Source organism: Dicentrarchus labrax, unplaced genomic scaffold (genome assembly GCF_905237075.1).
Source record: "Dicentrarchus labrax unplaced genomic scaffold, dlabrax2021, whole genome shotgun sequence".
NCBI classification, from domain to species: domain Eukaryota; kingdom Metazoa; phylum Chordata; class Actinopteri; family Moronidae; genus Dicentrarchus; species Dicentrarchus labrax.
The window spans coordinates 649959-671810 of record NW_026136853.1 but is presented as its reverse complement, the minus strand read 5'-3'; the positions used below and the strand labels follow the sequence as shown (position 1 = coordinate 671810).

Here is a 21852-nt window from a genome sequence, read left to right as displayed (position 1 = left end):
ACAGCCTTCATGTATTAGTCCATTTAACACTAACCCCAACATGGAAACCATCCCTCTATTTACTCATTAAGGTTCAAATGAAAGCAGATAACATTTATAATAAGTTCGTTAAGGTGCAAAAACCTACTACTATTACTTTGTATTTATTGACATATATCTTGGTACATAGGCTCTTATTATATTTCCATTTTTATTTTGTACTTATATATTATACCTATATATACATTTGTTCTATATATTGTGTTAGATATTGTAATATAAGTATTTCTATTCTTTAACATTGTGTTTTTGTGCAGCTGGCTATCAATAAAGTATTTCTGATTGCAGGGCGACGCTCATTCACATTAATTAATGAACAGCTGGTGTTAATTTAACTAATCATGTGTTCATTAGGTCACAACATGGGACATGATTCAGTGAATTCAAAGCGTGTTCGGTCTGACAGGGACTGAAGTCATTTTGTCTCTCTGTTGCCTCCATCGCCACCGTAGCTCCATACGTGTTGTTTTTAGTACTTTAAGTATGTTTTTTTTAAAACCTTTTTTTTTTTTAACAATCTGTTTATTGGATTTTATTTAACAATACTGTTCCATACAATAGTAATTACAGATGTAAATTCAACATATCACAGGACAGATACCAACCCCCCACCCCCCCTCCCACCAGCACCTAGCCCCGATAGATGGGGACATATAGTTGAAAAGTAAAGAAAAACAAACAAAACAAAAACAAAAATGTTGGGTTGATAGAGGAAGAGAGGAAAAGGATAAATAAATAAGTAAATTAATTAATAAAAGAATAGATAAAATAAATAATAATAATAATATTATAAGTATATTATAATAATAATAATATCTAAGTTGGCAGATCATAAGTATATATATACACATATACACACATACATACATACATACACACATACACACACACACATACACACACGTAATTTAAAGATAAATACATCTGTAATAATAAAAAAATAAAAATTAAATTAAAGCTGCAAGCAGCGTTGAGCGGGACCTCGCACTCCACACAACTCGGGGCGTGCTGCGGCTGTGTCGCGTGCCGTTGTAACACGTATGGACCACAACATGAAAATGTCACATAAATCAGCTCAAAATCGCCACGCAGTGTTGCCAGAAGGTGGCGCTATCACAATGTCTGAATGTTGTCATGTAGACGTGTTCAAGGCGAGAGTGTTATCAAACACGTGAAGTTTCATTGAGATTGGACCACGTACGCTGAAGTTATGAGGACGTGTTCAGGGCAAAACTGTTTCAGAATATATGAAGTCTATTGGAGATTGGAGATTGCACACTGAAGTTATGAGTGCTATTTTATGGCGAATCTGCTGAAATGGACAAGTCGTCACTGGCACGCGGTTTAATGTACAGTCACAGCTAAATTTTTCAATCAGTTTGTATGACGACAGAATTCAAAGCGGCCAACTTTGCCATCACGCCACAGACACGCCCTTCAACGTACATGCACAAATAGCACAACTTTAATTAGCACCATTTTTGACTGTACTCACCAATTTTGAAGCAGATCCGATAAATTCCCTAAGAGGAGTTCGTTCAAATACAACGCGAAAAGTTCGCCGAAAGTGAAACTTTAAATCAAAATGGCCGACTTCCTGTGGGGTTTCGGGTATGGGTCCAAGAGGCTTTTTTGTACGTCCAGGCACGTTACACGTGCCTACCGAGTTTCGTACATATCGGTGAAACGTGGCGCCGGGGCTGCTGTTTTTTTATCCTGTAGGGGGCGGTACACACACGACGAACACGATTTTTGGTATGTGAGCTTCAGGCACTACTCTACACGTGTCCTGTGAATTTCATATTCATAACTATTACGGTCTCCGCACAGTGATTTACCATGCCACCAGAGCGCCACCTAGTGGCGTATTTTTTTTGTCCTTTTTAGGTGAGCCTCAGGGAGCCATGGGAAAGCATCGTACCAAGTTTCATCTTAATCACACATACCGTTGTAGAGATATAAACTTCTTCATTTTAAAGAGCGCCACCTAGTGGCAATGGCCTGAAATTGTCCTTTTTTGACGAAAAATCCACAGGAAGTGCTAATTTTATAACGTGCTGGTTTTTTGAATATCAAAATTCTGTTAATCACTTTTTTTATCTTGATGGTCCTCAGATGCTACGTGAAAAACTTTGTGCGAATCGGACAAAGTGCATGAGGGGAAGAGGGAAAAGTAGTTTATGGACATTTCGCGCTCTAGTAGAGAAAAAGTATAGGCGGAAGTGGGCGTGGCCTATATGGGGAGATAAAAATAATAATAGGTAAGAAGAAGAAGAAATCAAGCAAAAACAATAGGGAACTTGCCGGTCGCTGGCTCGGTCCCTAATAAAAAATAAAAAATAAACCCTCACACAGGCCCAGCTCATTGCAGTACTTAGTTCACAGTGATCAAACATCTTGTGCTATTGACATAAGACAGGAAGGGATTCCAGGACTTCTCAAATGAGACAGCCTTACCAATCAAAGTCAGTCTTATTTTTTCTAATTTAAGAAAATAAAGCACCTCCCTAACCCAGTTTGTATAGGTAGGTGGGACTGGGGATTTCCATTTCAGAATCAGAATCAGAAATACTTTAATAATCCCAGGGGGAAATTATTTTCGTTACAACACTATACATATACAAACGACATATTATAGAGACAACATATATATATATACAAGATTCAGCACAAAAAATATAAATATATAGATATATATATATATACACAAGATCAAATGTACAGTATTAATGTGCAAAAAGTGCAAAAGAATGATTGTCTATGTTTTGAGTCAGAATTACAGAGGGGGGGTGTCTGACTCTCTGAGGGAGGCGTTGTAGAGATTGATGACCACAGGCAGGAATGATTTCCTGTGGCGCTCTGTGGTGCATCTGGGTGAGAGGAGTCTTCTGCTGAAGGTGCTCCTCTGCTGGGCCAGTGTGCCGTAGAGAGGGTGTGAGACATTGTTCAAGATGGACTGAAGCCTGGACAGCATCCTCCTCTCTGCCACGGTCGTCAGGGTGTCCAGCTCCTCCCCTACGACATCACCGGCCCTCCTGATCAGTTTGCTTAGTCTGTTGTTGTCAGTGACCCTCAGCCCACTGCCCCAGCATGTGACAGTGAAGAAGATCGTACTGGCCACAACAGACTCATAGAACATAGCCGTATCAATCTCCTGGCCAGCAGAGTTGTGAATGCAATCAAGTCCTTTTTAGCTGGGGAAAGAGTAAATGGGAAAGGCCATACACCAAACAGAGCAGTTAAGGCATTAGGAGTCACATCCCTTCCAGTTACCTTGGATAAAGTACTAAAGATCTCAGACCAAAATCTAGTCAGAGAAGAACAGCTCCAAAACATGTGTGAATAATTTGATGTGGCTTGTTGGCATCGTTCACATAGGGGAGACACTGTATCAAATATTTTTGCAAGCCGAGCTTTAGTGTAGTGAGCTCAATGGAGAATTCGACATTGCATAAAGCTGTGTCCAGCACAGACTGAAGACTTATGTACTCTCCGTAAAATCTCCTCCCAAACATCATCAAGAATCACCTCTCCAAGATCTGTCTCCCAAACTGTTTTAAGTACAGTAAAAGAGCCTTGACAGAGGTTATAAATATTTAAATGAATAAAAGAGATTGAACCTTTTAATGAAGAGAGAGGCTTCAGAAATGTTTCGAAATCTGAAGACTTAGGAAGAGCAGGGAATTCTGGGAATGAGCTACGGATACAATTTTGAACTTGAAGGTATCTAAAAAAAAATGTCCTTTAGGAAGCAAAAATTTATTTTTCAATTGCTGAAAGGAAGTAAAAATAGAATCAACATACAGGTCTCTAAAAGGTTTTATGCCCAGCCTAGTCCATATAGAGAAAGTGCTGTCCAATAACGATGGGGGAAAAAAAGGATTAGCTGCAAGTGGAGCACCAGCAGAAAGTGTTTGCAGGCCAAAATGACGTCTAAATTGAGTCCATAGTTTAATACTGGAGGCCACTATCACATTGTTAGTATAACCAGAAATAGAAAAAGACAGGGGTGAGTACAGTAAGGCTTCCAATGATACCAGATGAACAGAATTTGCTTCCAGGATCAACCATGATGGAGGGACCGCAATATCTCTATAATTAACCCAATAGTTCAAATTTATAATGTTTGTTGCCCAATAATAGTAAAGGAAGTTTGGCAACACCTTTCGCCCCAAAGCCTTGGGCCTCTGTAAAACTTGTCGACGCAACCTAGGAGTTTTCTTGTTCCAAATAAAATCAATAATAAGACTATCTACTTTACAAAAGAATGAAAGAGGAAGGAAGATCGGAAAGCATAGGAATAAATATAAAAAGCGAGGGAAAATGTTCATTTTAATTGCATTGATTCTGGCAGATATAGAAAGGTTTAGTAGCGACCATCGCTCAAAATCTTGTTTAATTTTTGTGAGCAGAGAGAGAAAATTTTCCCTATAGAGATGAACCAACGTTTTGGCAACATAAACTCAGAGATAAACGAAGCCAGAGTTCACAACCTTAAATGGTACGTTTTGGAGTTGAAGTGAGTCTTCATTTACCTCTCCATTAACAGTAAACATTTCACTTTTGCCCAGATTAAGTTTATATCCATTAAGTTATACCACAAATATCAGGATCAGACCGCAGAGCAATTGACAAAGGCTCCATTACAATGGCAAATAAGAGTGGACTTAAAGGGCAACCCTGCCTTGTAGAACGATGTAAGTGAAAATATTCAGAATTTGTGCCATTTGTCTTGACCAAGGCCTGAGGAGAAGCATATAACAACCTGACCCATGAAACAAATTTTTCCCCAAAACCAAATTTCCCCAAAGTGAAAAAAGATAATCCCACTCTACCCTGTCAAACGCCTTCTCCAATGCTATCAGAGCTTCTGGGAGAGCGATTGGAGGAGGATTATAAACCACATTAAACACCCTTCTAAGATTAAAAAAGGAGTGTCTGTTGCGAATAAACCCAGTCTGATTCAAAGATATAATTGAAGGTAGGACAACTTCTAAGCGTTTGGCTAGCAACTTGGACAATAATTTTAAGTCAGCATTCAACAGACTAATAAGACGATATGAACCGCATGAAAGTGGGTCTTTACCTTTCTTTAAAAGCAGAGAAATGCAAGCCTGGTTTAGGGTGTGGGGAAGTGTACCTGACCTGTACGACTCAGTAAACATCTCTAATAGGTGCAGGGCCAGCTGTTTCCAGAATGTTTTATAAAACTCGGCTGGGAAGCCATCCGGGCCCGGACTTTTACCACTTTGTAATGATTTAACTGTCGCCTCAAGTTCATTCGCTGTGATAGGACATTCCAGCTCCTCAGCTGCAACCCGATCCAAAGTGGGAGTGTTAAACCTATCAAAGAAGGAGATCATATCCGCAGAGGTATTACGACAATCAGATGAATACAGCAATTTATAGAATTCCATAAAAGTTTTATTAATTTCCAAAGGGTCAGATGTTACACCCCAGCCAGTTTCAATTTGAGGAATTAACTGAGATGCAGATATCTGACGTAGCCGATGGGCCAAACGTTTACTAGTCTATCTCCCTGTTCATAAAATTTACATCTTGAATGTAGTAAAAGTTCAGTAGTGTACTGTGACATAATAAAATCATATTCAGCTTGTAAAGTCATTCGCTCCTTATAAGTATCTGGCAGTTTTGAGACTGCATATAAAGAATCTAATTGTGCGATACGTTGGGATAGCTTGGCTAGCTTCTCTCTTCTAGATTTCCTCTGATGAGCCTTATAGGAAATAATCTCCCCCCTGATAAAAGCTTTCATTGTGTCCCACAACACAGAGGCTGTTATTTCTGGAGTTTTGTTAACCTGAAAAAAGAATTCTAATTGCTCAGAAACAAATTTAATAAAGTCTGTATCTAACAGTAAATGTGTATCTAGGCGCCATGGTGGTCTTGTATTAACAAACTTCTGAAAGTAAACATTCATAGAAATAGAGGCATCAATCAAATCATATTTACAGCCAGAAATGGAGGATAACAACTTGTTATCCACTAAAAAGAAGTAAATTCGTGTATAGGTACGGTGAATATGTGAGAAAAATTAGTATTCTCTTTTATCCGGATTAAAAAAACGCCAAGGATCAACAACATTAAACTCATTCATAAAGGCTTGAATCACTTTGGTCGATTTGGACAGAGCAGCCGAGGTTGAGGAAGAACGTTCTTAGGAAGGATTCAGCCAGCAGTTAAAGTCCCCTCCTAAGATTAAATCATACATGGACAGGGCCGGTAGCATTGAGAAAACCTGTCTAAAAAAGGACTCATCATCCCAGTTGGGTGAATAAACATTAGCAAGAGTCACCTTTACATCGAAAATGTGTCCCATGACAGCAATAAACCTGCCAGCAGAATCAGAGATTGTCTTGACATGGAGAAAAGTAATATCTCTATGTAGAAGAATAGCAACCCCTCTAGATTTACTTGAGGAATGGTATATTTTCCCGACCCAGCTCTTCTTCAGTCTAACACTATCTACCTCTTTAAGGTCCTTACAGTTTAAACTCACAAATCTAACATCCCCACCCACACTGGATAGTGTACTCTTAACCTGGGTCATTGACAGAAAAAGAATTCAGTATGTAACAAACAAAAAGAGATACACATCCACTCAATACATCGAAAAGTAGCATAGGTGCCAACCCATTATCCGGAAAAACTACATGGACTAACAACCCCCCCACATTTGAACAGAACACCCCATCTTCCTCCTAACCTAGCAGAAGCATCGAGACAATGATGCGTGCTACCTCACCCCAAGTTGAAAAAAATCGTTACCAGCAGCTTAACCATACTGCTAAATGACCTCAGGGAGTGTGAATATGGAATGTCCCAAATAAAAATAAATACATAAAGTAATAAACAGAAAAAGGTGCCATGGATTCTTTAAAAAAAAAAACTGGTTCAAAAGCACTACATTCTCCAAAGTCAGAAACGTCCTCATCAGCAGAGACTGACCTAAAGAAAAATAAAAATAGCACCAATATGCTCTGAGTGAAGCGGTGTAAAGTCCGGGAAGATGTACACCCTCTTCCCGTTGTGTAACAGAGGGGAGCTCTGTCCCATGCAGCGGAGAATAGCATTCCTCACTTGAAATTGTGTCACCCTGATGACCATCAGGCGTGGTGGTTCTTCCTCCTTTGGTTTAGCATGCAATGTGCGGTGGGCCCTGTCAACCCGGGCATCTCATCAAGTCCCAGCAAATCCATTAAAAGTTTGGCAATAAACTCTGTAGGTTGGGGACCCTCAGATCCCTCGGGCAGACCCACGAGTCAAATATTGTGCCATCTAGAGCGTGCCTCCAATTTTTCACATTTCTTACCCAGAGACTCCACTGTAGCAGATAGCTTAGCTATATTCAGCTGGATGCCAATTAGCTGGTCCGAGTGCTCATTAGCGGAGTGCTCCAGGTCACTAATAGTTCCACTTTGCAAGGAGACTTTTTCTTGCAGCGGTTTGAGAGCAGTTGCCACCTCCTTCTTAACCAGCTCCGATATGATTGACTTGAATTTAGCCACAATTTCCGTTCTTTGGTCGTCCATCATTACCTTAATGCTACGTAGCATCTCTTCATTAGCACCCGGCCTCTCAGGTGACACGGGCTCCGAGGGCTGGGGTTGCGGCCTGTTCCGACCGGACTTCGCAGACTCATTTTTCACCCGACAGCTCGACATTAATGCGGTTCTGACTCTCAAGATGCAGGTCTCCTAAAAAACGTTCAATCACCTTGAAGTTGCAGACAGTTGACAAACTTAGAATGACATTAAAACTATATTATAATCACATTCCCGAGGAGCGACCAAAAAACACGTCCTACATCGTTCGCATCCCCTAGTGGCCCCCCATTTTTTTTAAACCTTTAACTCTTTATATTACACTAGCCGTGTAGACCTTTACATATCCTATGGATACATTGACTCTACTGACAATATAGCGGTGGAGAAGCTGCTTTCACAACAAACAATGGGACGAGCCGGCATTTTCCACCCCATACCTGAGGAGCTGAGGAGGAGGCACTGAGGATGCAGAGCCGGAGCGAAGGTGAAGGCTAGGCTAGCGGCTAAGTGATGGAAGTACAAGCCCTCAGTTCCATCGATAGTTATGGGGAATGTGAACTGTCTGACCAACAAGACGGATGAGCTGGCTGCCCTTGTGAGGACGGACAGGACGTTCAGTTTCGTGTTCAACCTCACTTTTTGTAAAAAAAAAAAAACAATACTGGGGGAGCCACTCCAGCATGTCTTCAACCTGAGCCTGCAGCTGGGGAGGGTCCCAGTGCTCTGGAAGACTTCATGTCTCATCCCGGTTCCTAAGAAAAAACACCCCAGGGAGCCGGGTGACTTCAGACCAGTAGCACTGACATCACACATTATGAAGACCTTTGAACGGCTGCTGCTCCATGTCCTTAGACCCCAGGTCCACCATGCACAAGAGCCACTGCAGTTTGGATACCAGGAGAAGGTGGGCGTGGAGGATGCCATCCTCTATCTGCTCCATAGGGCGTATTCTCATCTGGACAAGGAGAGCGGCGCTGTGAGAATCGTGTTTTTTGATTTCTCCAGTGCCTTCAACACCATCCAGCCGCTCTTGCTGAGAGACAAGATGACAGAGATGAGGGTGGACCCACTCCTGGTGACATGGATTACGGACTACCTCACGGAGAGACCACAGTACGTCAGACTGAAGGGCTGCACGTCAGACACTGTGGTCAGCAGCACCGGAGCACCACAGGGGACCATGATCTCTCCTGTCCTTTTCACCGTGTACACATCCGACTTCCAGTACAACTCTGGGCTCGGCCACATGCAGAAATACTTGGTCGATACTGCGATAGTTGGCTGTATCAAGGATTGACCATCTGCAGCTGAACACCTTCAAGACCAAGGAGATGGTGGTGGACTTCAGAAGGAGGAAACCACATCTCCAACCTGTGTCCATGTCGATGTGGAGGTGATCAGGACCTATAAATATCTGGGGCTGCAGCTGGATGACAAGCTGGACTGGACAGCAAACATGGACACTCTCCACAGGAAAGGGTAGAGCCATCTGTACTTCCTGAGAAGGCTGGAGTCCTTCAACATCTGTAAAAAACTGCTGCAGATGTTTTACCAGTCTGTGGTGGCCAGTATCCTCTTTTATGCTGTGGTTTTCTGGGGAGGAAGCAGCAAGAAGAGAGATGCCGGTCGACTGGACAGACTGGTGAGGAGTGGTGGGCACAGAGCTGGACTTTCTGGTGACAGTGGCAGAAAGAAGGACCCTGGACAAACTGCTGTCCATACTGGACAACACCCACCACCCTCTGCACAACACCTTCACCAGGAGTGTGTTCAGTGGCAGACTGCTGTCCCAGTCCAGCTCCACCAACAGACTCAAAAACTCTTTCGTCCCCCATCAGACTGTACAACAGCTCTCAGTAAAGGCAGGGAGGACAATAGACAATGGACAATGGACAATTTCTACTTCCATTTGCACTGGTTACTGTAGCTACTGTTAATTTTATATATTATATTTATATATAATATTTTATATTTTATCTTTTATTTTATTTTGAATTTTATTCTTAAGGTTATGGTTTTTAATTTTAGCAACCAGGAGCAAACAGGAGCCAGAGAGGTGTTTCACTGTGTTTTATTTCAGCTCAGACACATTTTCTGGATCTAAATCGTGATCAGTTGTAGTTGAAGATCTTCCTCCTGATCCTCATCATCAGTCAGACTTTTTGTCGCTTGTTTTTTTGCGGCGCTGCTGCGATGAAGCTATCAGTGCCAAGCCATCATCGTAGCCACTCATGGTGGGCCGAGCCTTACAGCAGAGGTAGCAGAAGACGGCGGCGAGGACGACCGGGAAGCCGACCAGGAAGCAGCCGAGCAGCGGAGCCTGGCTGAACACCGGCTGGATGGAGAGAGGACAGAGAGGTCAGAGGTCAGAGGTCACGAGACAGGAAACAGAACTGATGATTATGGGACTTACCATCAGTGTTACTTTGGCGTCGTAAAAGAAGCGTCCGACACGCTGATCGAAGCTGTTTCCTCCCTGACACTGCAACACCAAACAAAGATTCACTCACAATGAAACACCTGTTCAATCTCCTCCATCCAGTCCGGACTCACCTGGATGCTGCCGTCCAGAACCCCATTTAAGAAATCCAGCAGGTGGCGCTCTGTCCCTATGGCGCCCAGTGGCAGGAAGTAGCCGTCATTGGACAGATTAACCACAATGAAGGAGGGCACGGTGACCTCACTGACAACAACAAACCAATCAGAAAGAGATCAATAAACCCATGATCAACTTGATCTGGGCTACCTTCACTGTCTCTACAGATGTTAAGGACTACAGATGTTTTGTTTTTGGTTTTTGGGGGTTTTTTTTGGCTTTTATTGCCTTTATTATAGTGACAGCTGAAGACAGACGGGAAAGGGGGCAGAGAGAGGGGATGACACGCAGCAAACGGCTGCAGGTTGGACTCGAACCCTGGGCCGCTGCAGCAAGGACTCAGCTTCGGTACATGGGTTGCCAGCTCTACCCAGTGAGCTAACCAGGCACCCAGGACTACAGATGTTAAGGACTGCAGATGTTAAATAATACAGATTTTAAGGACTACAGATGTTAAGGACTACAGATGTTAAGGACTACAGATGTTAAAGACTACAGATGTTAAAGAATACAGATGTTAAGGACTACAGATGTTAAAGAATACAGATGTTAAGGACTAAAGATGTTAAAGAATACAGATGTTTAGGACTACAAATGTTAAAGAATACAGATGTTAAGGACTACAGATGTTAAAGAATACAGATGTTAAGGACTACAGATGTTAAAGAATACAGATGTTTAGGACTACAGATGTTAAAGAATACAGATGTTAAGGACTACAGATGTTAAAGAATACAGATGTTAAGGACTACAGATGTTAAAGAATACAGATGTTAAGGACTACAGATGTTAAAGAATACAGATGTTTAGGACTACAGATGTTAAAGAATACAGATGTTAAGGACTACAGATGTTAAAGAATACAGATGTTAAGGACTACAGATGTTAAAGAATAAAGATGTTTAGGACTACAGATGTTAAAGAATACAGATGTTAAGGACTACAGATGTTAAAGAATACAGATGCTTAGGACTACAGATGTTAAAGAATACAGATGTTAAGGACTACAGATGTTAAAGAATACAGATGTTTAGGACTACAGATGTTAAAGAATACAGATGTTAAGGACTACAGATGTTAAAGAATACAGATGTTTAGGACTACAGATGTTAAAGAATACAGATGTTTAGGACTACAGATGTTAAAGAATACAGATGTTTAGGACTACAAATGTTAAAGAAGACAGATGATAAGGACTACAGATGTTAAAGAATACAGATGTTAAGGACTACAGATGTTTTTATCACTAAATTTAAAAACAAACTCACCCCATCACAAGTCCATTAATGTAGTCAGTCCCCTCCATGAAACCAAAGTAGAAGTTTCTGACAGACGGACAGACAGACAGTTCAACGCTTTCCTGTTCTTTCACAATAAAAGCTGTGGATCTTAGGGTCCTGTGAGACTCACCTGCTGTAGATCTCTCTGTAGTCTGCAGCCACTTTCTCCACAAGACTTTTATACCTGAATAGGTAACAGGAAATGCGTCACAGATGATGTCACAGTGTTTATTTAGCTGTCACTGGATGGATGTTGGACGCAGTCTTACCTCAGACTTTCCTCACACAGACTCCTCTCCCCCACCAGTGCCAAAAGCACCAGTTTACCTACAGGAGAGAAGCAGAGTCGTCACATGAACTAATCGTCAGCCTCCTCACCTGAAGCTGCACTTCCTCTAACCACCACCAGATGGTGATGTGATCAAACGGAAAACCCCCACTTGAACATACGTTATTCAATTCAGTTTTATTTGTTTAGCATCGATTCATAACAGATAACAGTTATCTCAGGACACTTAGGTCTAGACCGAACTCTTTATAACATTACTTACAGAGACCCAACAGTACCACCATGAGCAAGACATTGGAGACAGCGGCAAGGAAAGGACTGTCTGTTTGTCTGTCTGGTCAGTTTATCATCATTACAGTTTAAATCTAAAATGTATAAATAAGTAAAAATGCAGATGTTTACTGTTGTGGATCACTGATCTCACCATCTCCTGCCTCAACCACTCAACCCAACGTCTATTTAACATTAGCTGTTTTAATGGAAACTCCTGAGGAGAACATTCATCAAACTGTCGACAGAAGAAAGAAAATGGCTGAATAGGAAAACAAAGCCCCTCCTGTCCGACTGACGGGCTCTTTCACAATAAAAGTTCAGTTTGTGGGAGCCCTGTGTATCCGAGGCTGTGCCATCGCAGTGTACTGATGGTGTTACCTGAGTCACCCATGGCGTACAGAGTGTAGCTGTCGATCTTCAGGTAGTTGGGGAAACGTTCTCTGTTGATCCACGACTTCAGATCACCGTCACGTTCCTCTGAAACACAAATAATAGATTCCATTCATTGTTTGATTACCATTACTCATTATTAATCATTAATCATGTAATTACCAGACTGATATTGATTATTATCTGAACTTGGACTCAAATAGCTTAACAATAAGTCACATTCAGCTGTCTGACTGTCTCATCTGGAGGACCCTGAATGTGACATAAGTTCTACCTGTTGACAGGTATCAGGTTCCAGTCTCACCATTGAAGGTGAAGTAGGTTCCCTCTTTAAAAACCACCACAGCCGGCAGAGAGGGGACGGACACGGCCTGGAGACACAACACATCATGAGTACGGGTCTATAGGTAGACCTGCTGTCTTCTACTGTCCTCTACTGTCTTCTACTGTCCTCTATTGTCCTCATCTCTCTTCTACTGATCTTTACTGTCCTCTATGTCCTCATCTCTCTTCTACTGTCCTCTACTGTCTTCTACTGTCCTCTACTGTCCTCATCTCTCCCTCTACTGTCCTCTACTGTCTTCTACTGTCCTCTATTGTCCTCATCTCTCTTCTACTGATCTTTACTGTCCTCTATTGTCCTCATCTCTCTTCTACTGATCTTTACTGTCCTCTATTGTCCTCATCTCTCTTCTACTGATCTTTACTGTCCTCTATGTCCTCATCTCTCTTCTACTGTCCTCTACTGTCTTCTACTGTCCTCTATTGTCCTCATCTCTCTTCTACTGATCTTTACTGTCCTCTATGTCCTCATCTCTCTTCTACTGTCTTCTACTGTGTTTAAACCTTCGGCAGGACGTCTCTAGAAGCAGAGAAGAAGTATGTGTGGACAATCAGCTCCTCAGCTACTGATGTGTAGTTTCCCTGAAAACACACCAAAGGTCAGAGGTCAGCAGTGTGTGTGTGTGTGTGTGTGTGTGTATGTCTCAGAGGTCAGCAGTGGGTGTGTGTGTCTGTCTGTGTGTGTGTGTGTGTGTGTGTGTGTGTGTGTCTGTCTGTCTGTCTGTCTGTCTGTCTGTGTGTGCATGTGCGTGTGTGTGTCTGTCTGTCTGTCTGTCTGTCTGTGTGTGTGTGTGTGTGTGTGTGTGCATGTGCGTGTGTGTGTGTGTGTGTGTGTCTGTCTGTCTGTCTGTCTGTGTGTGCGTATGTGTCTGTCTGTGTGTGTCTGTGTGTCTGTCTGTGTGTGTCTGTCTGTCTGTCTGTCTGTCTGTCTGTGTCTGTCTGTCTGTGTGTGTGTGTGTGCGTACGTACGTGTCTGTGTGTCTGTCTGTGCGTGTGCGTGTGTGTCTGTGTCTGTGTGTGTGTGTGTGTGTGTGTGTGTGTGTGTGTGCGCGTACCTTCAGAGGTGATGTTGCTCCAATATAAACAAACAGGACATCATGGCGGTTCATGGCGTGTTGGAAGAGCTGCAGACTGCTCAGAGATCGAACCAATGGCCTGAACGACACAACATACATTAATTATATAGATAACTTACATTAATTATATACACAACATACATTAATTATATAGATAACATACATTAATTATATACACAACATTATGATTATTCAATAATAATATAAATGGAATAATAACGTTTAAATAATAAAGTTTGTTTACTCACCCCGCAACTCGATTAGCAAAGTCCAGGATTCCATCTTTGGTTCTCGGTCCTACATAATTATATTTCACATCTTTCCTCCACCTGAAAACATGTTCAGAAACCTTCAGATGACTTTAAAATAAGCTTTAAATAAGTGATGTAACAGTGATGTCACAGTGGCATTCTCTCTTTTACTGTAAATATTCATTATTTGAACAGTTTGAGGCCAAAACACAAAGTGATACAGACCCATTAGTGTTATTATTATTATTGTTAAGTTACAGTAAAAGTTCTTTGAGAACAATAATAAAATAATAATAATATGAACACTGTTCTGGTTCTGTGTTTCTATAAAGTTTGAACGGACTCACATGAGGATTGCTGGGTAACTTCTGACCCTGAACTCTTTGGCTAATCCTGTAGAAAGAGACACAACATCAGCAGTGACCTCTGACCTCTGACCTGCTCCGTCAGTCTCCATGTTTCCATGGAAACAAGCAAACAGGTGGCAAACAAAACAGGAAATTAACCAGGTGACACCTGACACATCAGTGCAAACATGTGTCTGTACAATGATATAGTTCTGTTATTGTAATAAATATGTTATTATTATATTAATATATTATATTAATTTATTTTGGCGGTGTCACTGACCAGTGTTGGCGGTGGCGTCTGATTTGCCGACGTTGACCGGAGAGCCGAGACTCCTGAGTTCTGATCCGATCTGATGCCAAACAGGATCCAGCTGTTTACAAAACGAACACCAGGGGGCGTAAAACTGCACGCAGACCAAACACAACACAACACCGTCACACAGACTCCACTGCTACACCTTCACCATCAGCTTATCATCAGAGCCTGTAATCAATAATGCTGATCACAATCAATCAATGCATTCTGTAAACAAAGGAGAACAAAACAAACTTTAATGAGCCAGATGTCGTCGGCTTGTCTCGTCTTCATGAAGCTGGTGAACACAAACAGTTGATTATTGATTACATTGATCAGAATGTATTTCATATTTAATGATGTCACAAGAAGTATCAATACAATCAATCACTTCATTTGTTCAATAAATCAATCTTTATTAATTTATTTATGAATAAAACTGCAGTTTGTACTCACTCATCATCCAACTCCTCCACAAAGGCAGAAACACACACTGACAGAGCCAGCAGCACTGAAACAAACAAACAACAGTAAACAACAAACACACACTGACAGAGCCAGCAGCACTGAAACAAACAAACAACAGCAAACAACAAACACAATGACAGAGCCAGCAGCACTGAAACAAACAAACAACAGTAAACAACAAACACACACTGACAGAGCCAGCAGCACTGAAACAAACAAACAACAGTAAACAACAAACACACACTGACAGAGCCAGCAGCACTGAAACAAACAAAAAATAAAAAAACAAGCAGCAGCACTGAAACAAACAAACAAACAAATAACAGTAAACAACAAACACACTGACAGAGCCAGCAGCACTGAAACAAACAAACAAACAAACAAACAAACAAACAAACAAACAACAGTAAACAACAAACACACTGACAGAGCAAGCAGCACTGAAACAAACAACACTAAACAACAAACACACTGACAGAGCCAGCAGCACTGAAACAAACAAACAAACAAACAAACAAACAACAGTAAACAACAAACACGCTGACAGAGCAAGCAGCACTGAAACAAACAACACTAAACAACAAACACACTGACAGAGCCAGCAGCACTGAAACAAACAAACAAACAAACAAACAACAAACACACTGACAGAGCCAGCGGCACTGAAACAAACAACAGTAAACAACAAACACACACTGACAGAGCCAGCAGCACTGAAACAAACAAACAACAGCAAACAACAAACACACACTGACAGAGCCAGCAGCACTGAAACAAACAAACAAACAAACAAACAACAGTAAACAACAAACACACACTGACAGAGCCAGCAGCACTGAAACAAACAAACAACAGTAAACAACAAACACACACTGACGGAGCCAGCAGCACTGAAACAAACAAACAACAGTAAAGAACAAACACACTGACAGAGCCAGCAGCACTGAAACAAACAAACAAACAACAGTAAACAACAAACACACACTGACAGAGCCAGCAGCACTGAAACAAACAAACAACAGTAAACAACAAACACACTGACAGAGCCAGCAGCACTGAAACAAACAACAGTAAACAACAAACACACACTGACAGAGCCAGCAGCACTGAAACAAACAACAGTAAACAACAAACACACTGACAGAGCCAGCAGCACTGAAACAAACAAACAAACAAACAAACAAACAACAGTAAACAACAAACAAACACTGACAGAGCCAGCAGCACTGAAACAAACAACAGTAAACAACAAACACACTGACAGAGCCAGCAGCACTGAAACAAACAAACAACAGTAAACAACAAACACACTGACAGAGCCAGCAGCACTGAAACAAACAACAGTAAACAACAAACACACTGACAGAGCCAGCAGCACTGAAACAAACAAACAAACAAACAACAGTAAACAACAAACAAACACTGACAGAGCCAGCAGCACTGAAACAAACAACAGTAAACAAACGAATGAACAAATTAACACATAAATAAACAAGTAAATTGATAAATCATTAGTAAATTGATAAATAAATTGATAAACAAATAGATAAATAAATAGTAGATAAATTGATAAATAAATTGATAAATAAAAGATAAATTGATAAATAAATAAATAGATGAATGTATAAATAAATTGATAAATAAATAATAGATAAATAAATAGTAGATAAATTGATAAATAAATTGATAAATAAAAGATAAATTGATAAATAAATAAATAGATGAATGTATAAATAAATTGATAAATAAATAATAGATAAATAAATAGTAGATAAATTGATAAATAAATGGATTAATGAATAACAGATAAATTGATAAATAAATAAATGGATAAATAAATAGATAAATAAATAGTAGATACATTGATAAATAAATTGATAAATAAATAATAGATAAATTGATAAATAAATTGATAAATAAATAATAGATAAATTGATAAATAAATAAATAAATAAATAGATGAATGGATAAATAAATGGATAAATAAATAATAGATAAATAGATAAATAAATAGATAAATTGATAAATAAATGGATAAATGAATAATAGATAAATTGATAAATAAATGGATAAATAAATAAATGGATAAATAAATAAATAGATAAATAAATAGTAGATAAATTTATAAATAAATAATAGATAAATTGATAAATAAATTGATAAATAAATAATAGATAAATTGATAAATTGTTAAATAAATAAATAGATGAATGGATAAATAAATGGATAAATAAATAAACTGATAAATAAATACATTGATAAATAAATGGATAAATTGATAAATACATGGATAAATAAATAAATTGATAAATAAATTGATAAATAAATTGATAAATAAAGGTTACAAACAACTTCCACAAGCTCCTCTCTTGTGGAACCAGCTTCCAGTTGTGGTTCAGGAGGCAGACACCCTCTCCACATTCAAGAGTAGGCTTAAGACATTCCTCTTTGATAAAGCTTATAGTTAGGGCTGGATCAGGTGAGTCCTGAACCATCCCTTAGTTATGCTGCTATAGGCCTAGACTATCGGGGGATTTCCCATGGTGCACTGGGCTCCTTTCTTCCTCTCTCTTTCTGCACTCATTCATGTCCCATTAATGCATGTTACTAACTTCACTTCTTCCCCGGAGTTCTTGTGCTTTCTCATCTCGCAGGTTCTCATGGATCCTGGTGGAGCCTCCTGCCATGGTCCTACTAGATTGCCATTGACAATACTGTTGTTGCTGTGCACCTGTCTGTCTGTCTGTCTCTCTGTCTGTCTGTCTGTCTCTCTCTCTCACCCCAACTGGTCGAGACAGACGACCACCCACCTAGAGCCGGAGGATCTGTCCTAGGTTTCTGCCTTTTAACAGGCAGTTTTTCCTTGCCCTTGTCTCCAAGGTCTTGCTCATGGTGGTACTGTTGGGTCTCTGTAATTAATGTTAAAGAGTTCGGTCTAGACCTGCTCTATTTGAAAAGTTTCCTGAGATAACTTCTGTTATGAATTGGTGCTATACAAATAAAATTGAATTGAATTGAAATGAACTGTAATGGTTCCATCTGCAGACTGAACTGAATAAACAACATTAAGATCATAATTCAACAACCTCCTTCCTTATAATCAATAATCAGTAATTAGGTCATTGATTAGTGTTCCAGTAGTTGTTGAATATCAGAATAATAATAATATAAATATTCATATTTGCCTCAGCTAGCAAAGCATTCTGGGAAATGTCTTTCGGGACTCTGCCAGTAGGTCTCTCTGAATAAACAACCAGAGCGGTGATTGGCTTATTGATTATAGATTAAATCTAACAAAGGACAGGAAGCTGCTCATTGTCCTGTCAGATTAAAGCGCTCGGACACAGACGTCTTAATCCCGCAGCAACAGACTCACGTGTGTCTCAGATTAAAGAATTCAGCAGGAATAAATATCTATCTATCTATCTATCTATCTATCTATCTATCTATCTATCTATCTATCTATCTATCTATCTATCTAAAAGCTCAAACTGCTCAATACAAAGGTCCATTTATAAATGTGCCGACTCAGAGTTCATTCAGGCCTTCGTGGTTCTGAGATTCAATCATCGTCCAGCCTCAGAGTTATCATTATCCCCCGTTAGTCTGCAGCTCCAGCAGCCTCTGCACTGATGAGTCTGTGCCTCTTTTAAAATGAATGAAACAATGAGTGGAGTTTGGTGTTTGGAGTTTGAAGACCTACCTGAGAGCAGGACGGCGTTCCTCCAGTCCGACATGTTGACTGATGGAGAAGCTGCAGCGTGGAGGGATTAACGGAGCTAATCTGCTAACTGCTAACAGAATGAACACACCCTAATCTGTGGGATTAACATGTTACATTCAACCCACTGAAACTTTATTGACAACAACAATACAGACAGAGTCTACAGCAATACATGTTCAGTGAAGAAGAATCAACGCTGATGTTTATCAGCCGAGTCAGGACGAAGGGAGGAGGCAGAGAACGATAAAAGAGGATAGAAAAGGGTATCAAAGGAAACAAGGTGTTAAAGGAATAAATCAGCAGAGGTTTACCCTCCGCTGCAGCGCCCCCATCTGGTGAGTCAGAGTCTGGTCCCACAGCAGACACACTGCCAGCTGTCGCTCCCCTCTGCCCGCTCTGCTGACCGAGGAGGGCGGGTCCGGGTCCGTCATTGTCCGTGTTGTCTGTGTCCGCAGTGATGTCAGTGGACACCTGTCGGATGAAGGTCGTCGACCTGATGCTGGATCCATCAGCTTCACTTTCCGTCCAGCAGGACTAACCGTCAGACACTGAGGACAGCCGGCTCTTCCTCCGGCAGCCGGTGGCCCTGATGCCGGCACTGAGTCGGACAGTTAGCTGAAAGATGGTCCTTCTTCTGCAGCCGCAGCGGGGGGCGGGGCAGCCAATGGCAGCGCGGTACTTTGGGTGTGTGATGGCGTAGATGATGGGGTTGTGGATGGTGGAGGCCTTGGCAATATGTGACTGCAGAGTGACAACAAGATCACTCCCAGAGCCGCTGGATGGCGGCTGTATTGGCCCTCAGCCTGTTGGCCCTCAGTGTATTGGCCCTCAGTGTATTGGCCCTCAGCCTGTTGGCCCTCAGTGTGTTGGCCCTCAGTCTGTTGGCCCTCAGTGTATTGGCCCTCAGTCTGTTGGCCCTCAGTGTATTGGCCCTCAGTCTGTTGGCCCTCAGCCTGTTGGCCCTCAGCCTGTTGGCCCTCAGTGTATTGGCCCTCAGCCTGTTGGCCCTCAGTGTATTGGCCCTCAGTCTGTTGGCCCTCAGTCTGTTGGCCCTCAGCCTGTTGGCCCTCAGTGTATTGGCCCTCAGTCTGTTGGCCCTCAGCCTGTTGGCCCTCAGCCTGTTGGCCCTCAGTCTGTTGGCCCTCAGTCTGTTGGCCCTCAGTGTATTGGCCCTCAGTGTATTGGCCCCCCTGTTGGCCCTCAGCCTGTTGGCCCTCAGTCTGTTGGCCCTCAGCCTGTTGGCCCTCAGTGTATTGGCCCTCAGCCTGTTGGCCCTCAGTCTGTTGGCCCTCAGTCTGTTGGCCCTCAGTGTATTGGCCCTCAGCCTGTTGGCCCCAGTATGGCCCTCAGCCTGTTGGCCCTCAGCCTCCCTCAGTCTGTGGCCCTCAGTGTATTGGCCCTCAGTCTGTTGGCCCTCAGTCTGTTGGCCCTCAGTGTATTGGCCCTCAGTGTATTGGCCCTCAGCCTGTTGGCCCTCAGTCTGTTGGCCCTCAGTCTGTTGGCCCTCAGCCTGTTGGCCCTCAGTGTATTGGCCCCAGCCTGTGGCCCTCAGTCTGTTGGCCCTCAGTCTGTTGGCCCTCAGTGTATTGGCCCTCAGTCTGTTGGCCCTCAGTCTGTTGGCCCTCAGTGTATTGGCCCTCAGCCTGTTGGCCCTCAGCCTGTTGGCCCTCAGTCTGTTGGCCCTCAGTGTATTGGCCCTCAGTGTGTTGGCCCTCAGCGTATTGGCCCTCAGTCTGTTGGCCCTCAGTCTGTTGGCCCTCAGCCTGTTGGCCCTCAGTGTATTGGCCCTCAGCCTGTTGGCCCTCAGTCTGTTGGCCCTCAGTGTATTGGCCCTCAGCCTGTTGGCCCTCAGCCTGTTGGCCCTCAGTGTATTGGCCCTCAGCCTGTTGGCCCTCAGCCTGTTGGCCCTCAGTCTGTTGGCCCTCAGTGTATTGGCCCTCAGTCTGTTGGCCCTCAGTGTATTGGCCCTCAGTCTGTTGGCCCTCAGTCTGTTGGCCCTCAGTGTATTGGCCCTCAGTCTGTTGGCCCTCAGCCTGTTGGCCCTCAGTGTATTGGCCCTCAGTCTGTTGGCCCTCAGTCTGTTGGCCCTCAGCCTGTTGGCCCTCAGGATAAAACATTCTGATTAAAAATGTGAATCTTTGATTTTAGTTTATATTCTAAACTAAAAATGCATTTTATCGTCTTAAAAACATTTTTTTCTTACATTAGTTTCTCTCTGTGGCCAATACAGACATTATATTGATTATGTTTATTATTGTATTTATTGATTACATTTGCTATTGATTATGTTTATTATTGTATTTATTGAATACATTTTATATTGATTATTTTATTTATTACTGTATTTATTGTTTACATTTTATGTTTATTATTTTATTTATTGATTACATTTTATATTGATTATTATTGTATTTATTGATTACATTTTATATTGATTGTTTATTATTGTATTTATTGATTACATTTTATATTGATCATTATTTTTATTATTGTATTGGTTAATTTTATATTATTGTTTATTATTGTATTTATTGATTACATTTTATATTGATTATTATATTTATTATTTTATTTATTGATTACATTTTATATTGATCATTATTTTATTATTGTGGTTAATTTTATATTATTGTTTATTAATTTATTGATTACATTTTAAATTGATTATTATGTTTATTATTGTATTTATTGATTACATTTTATATTGATTATTATATTTATTATTTTATTTATTGATTACATTTTAAATTGATTATTATTGTATTTATTGATTACATTTTATATTGATTGTTTATTATTGTATTTATTGATTAATTTTATATTGATTATAATTGTATTTATTGATTACATTTTGTATTGATTATGTTTATTATTGTATTTATTGATTAATTTTATATTGATTATTATTGTA

General features: G+C 41.0%; 2 protein-coding genes across 3 annotated transcripts; both read right to left on the bottom strand.

Moving 5' to 3' along the window:
• Window positions 1-9662: 9662 nt before the first annotated feature.
• On the bottom strand, window positions 9663-19060 carry LOC127360113 (protein disulfide-isomerase TMX3-like). 2 transcript variants are annotated; one of them, XM_051394380.1, is made up of 16 exons: window positions 18921-19060; window positions 15206-15260; window positions 15005-15047; window positions 14735-14858; window positions 14452-14497; window positions 14102-14182; window positions 13833-13932; window positions 13282-13359; window positions 12740-12806; window positions 12424-12522; window positions 11753-11810; window positions 11614-11667; window positions 11472-11528; window positions 10161-10290; window positions 10021-10089; window positions 9663-9942 (listed from the first exon to the last, which is right to left on the bottom strand). In XM_051394380.1, exons 1-16 carry the CDS (start codon window positions 18952-18954, stop codon window positions 9757-9759), a joined length of 1281 nt encoding a protein of 426 aa, XP_051250340.1. In that variant the 5' UTR covers window positions 18955-19060; the 3' UTR covers window positions 9663-9756. The 2 variants fall into 2 exon arrangements, with proteins under 2 accessions (XP_051250340.1, XP_051250341.1); XM_051394381.1 differs by having other exon boundaries at window positions 10161-10216.
• Window positions 19061-19701: 641 nt separating this feature from the next.
• Window positions 19702-21305, bottom strand: LOC127360106 (ribosome-binding protein 1-like). The gene is made up of 2 exons (XM_051394370.1): window positions 20481-21305; window positions 19702-20266 (listed from the first exon to the last, which is right to left on the bottom strand). The coding sequence occupies exons 1-2, from the start codon at window positions 21056-21058 to the stop codon at window positions 19702-19704; spliced, it is 1143 nt and encodes a 380-aa protein (XP_051250330.1). The 5' UTR covers window positions 21059-21305.
• Window positions 21306-21852: the final 547 nt, after the last annotated feature.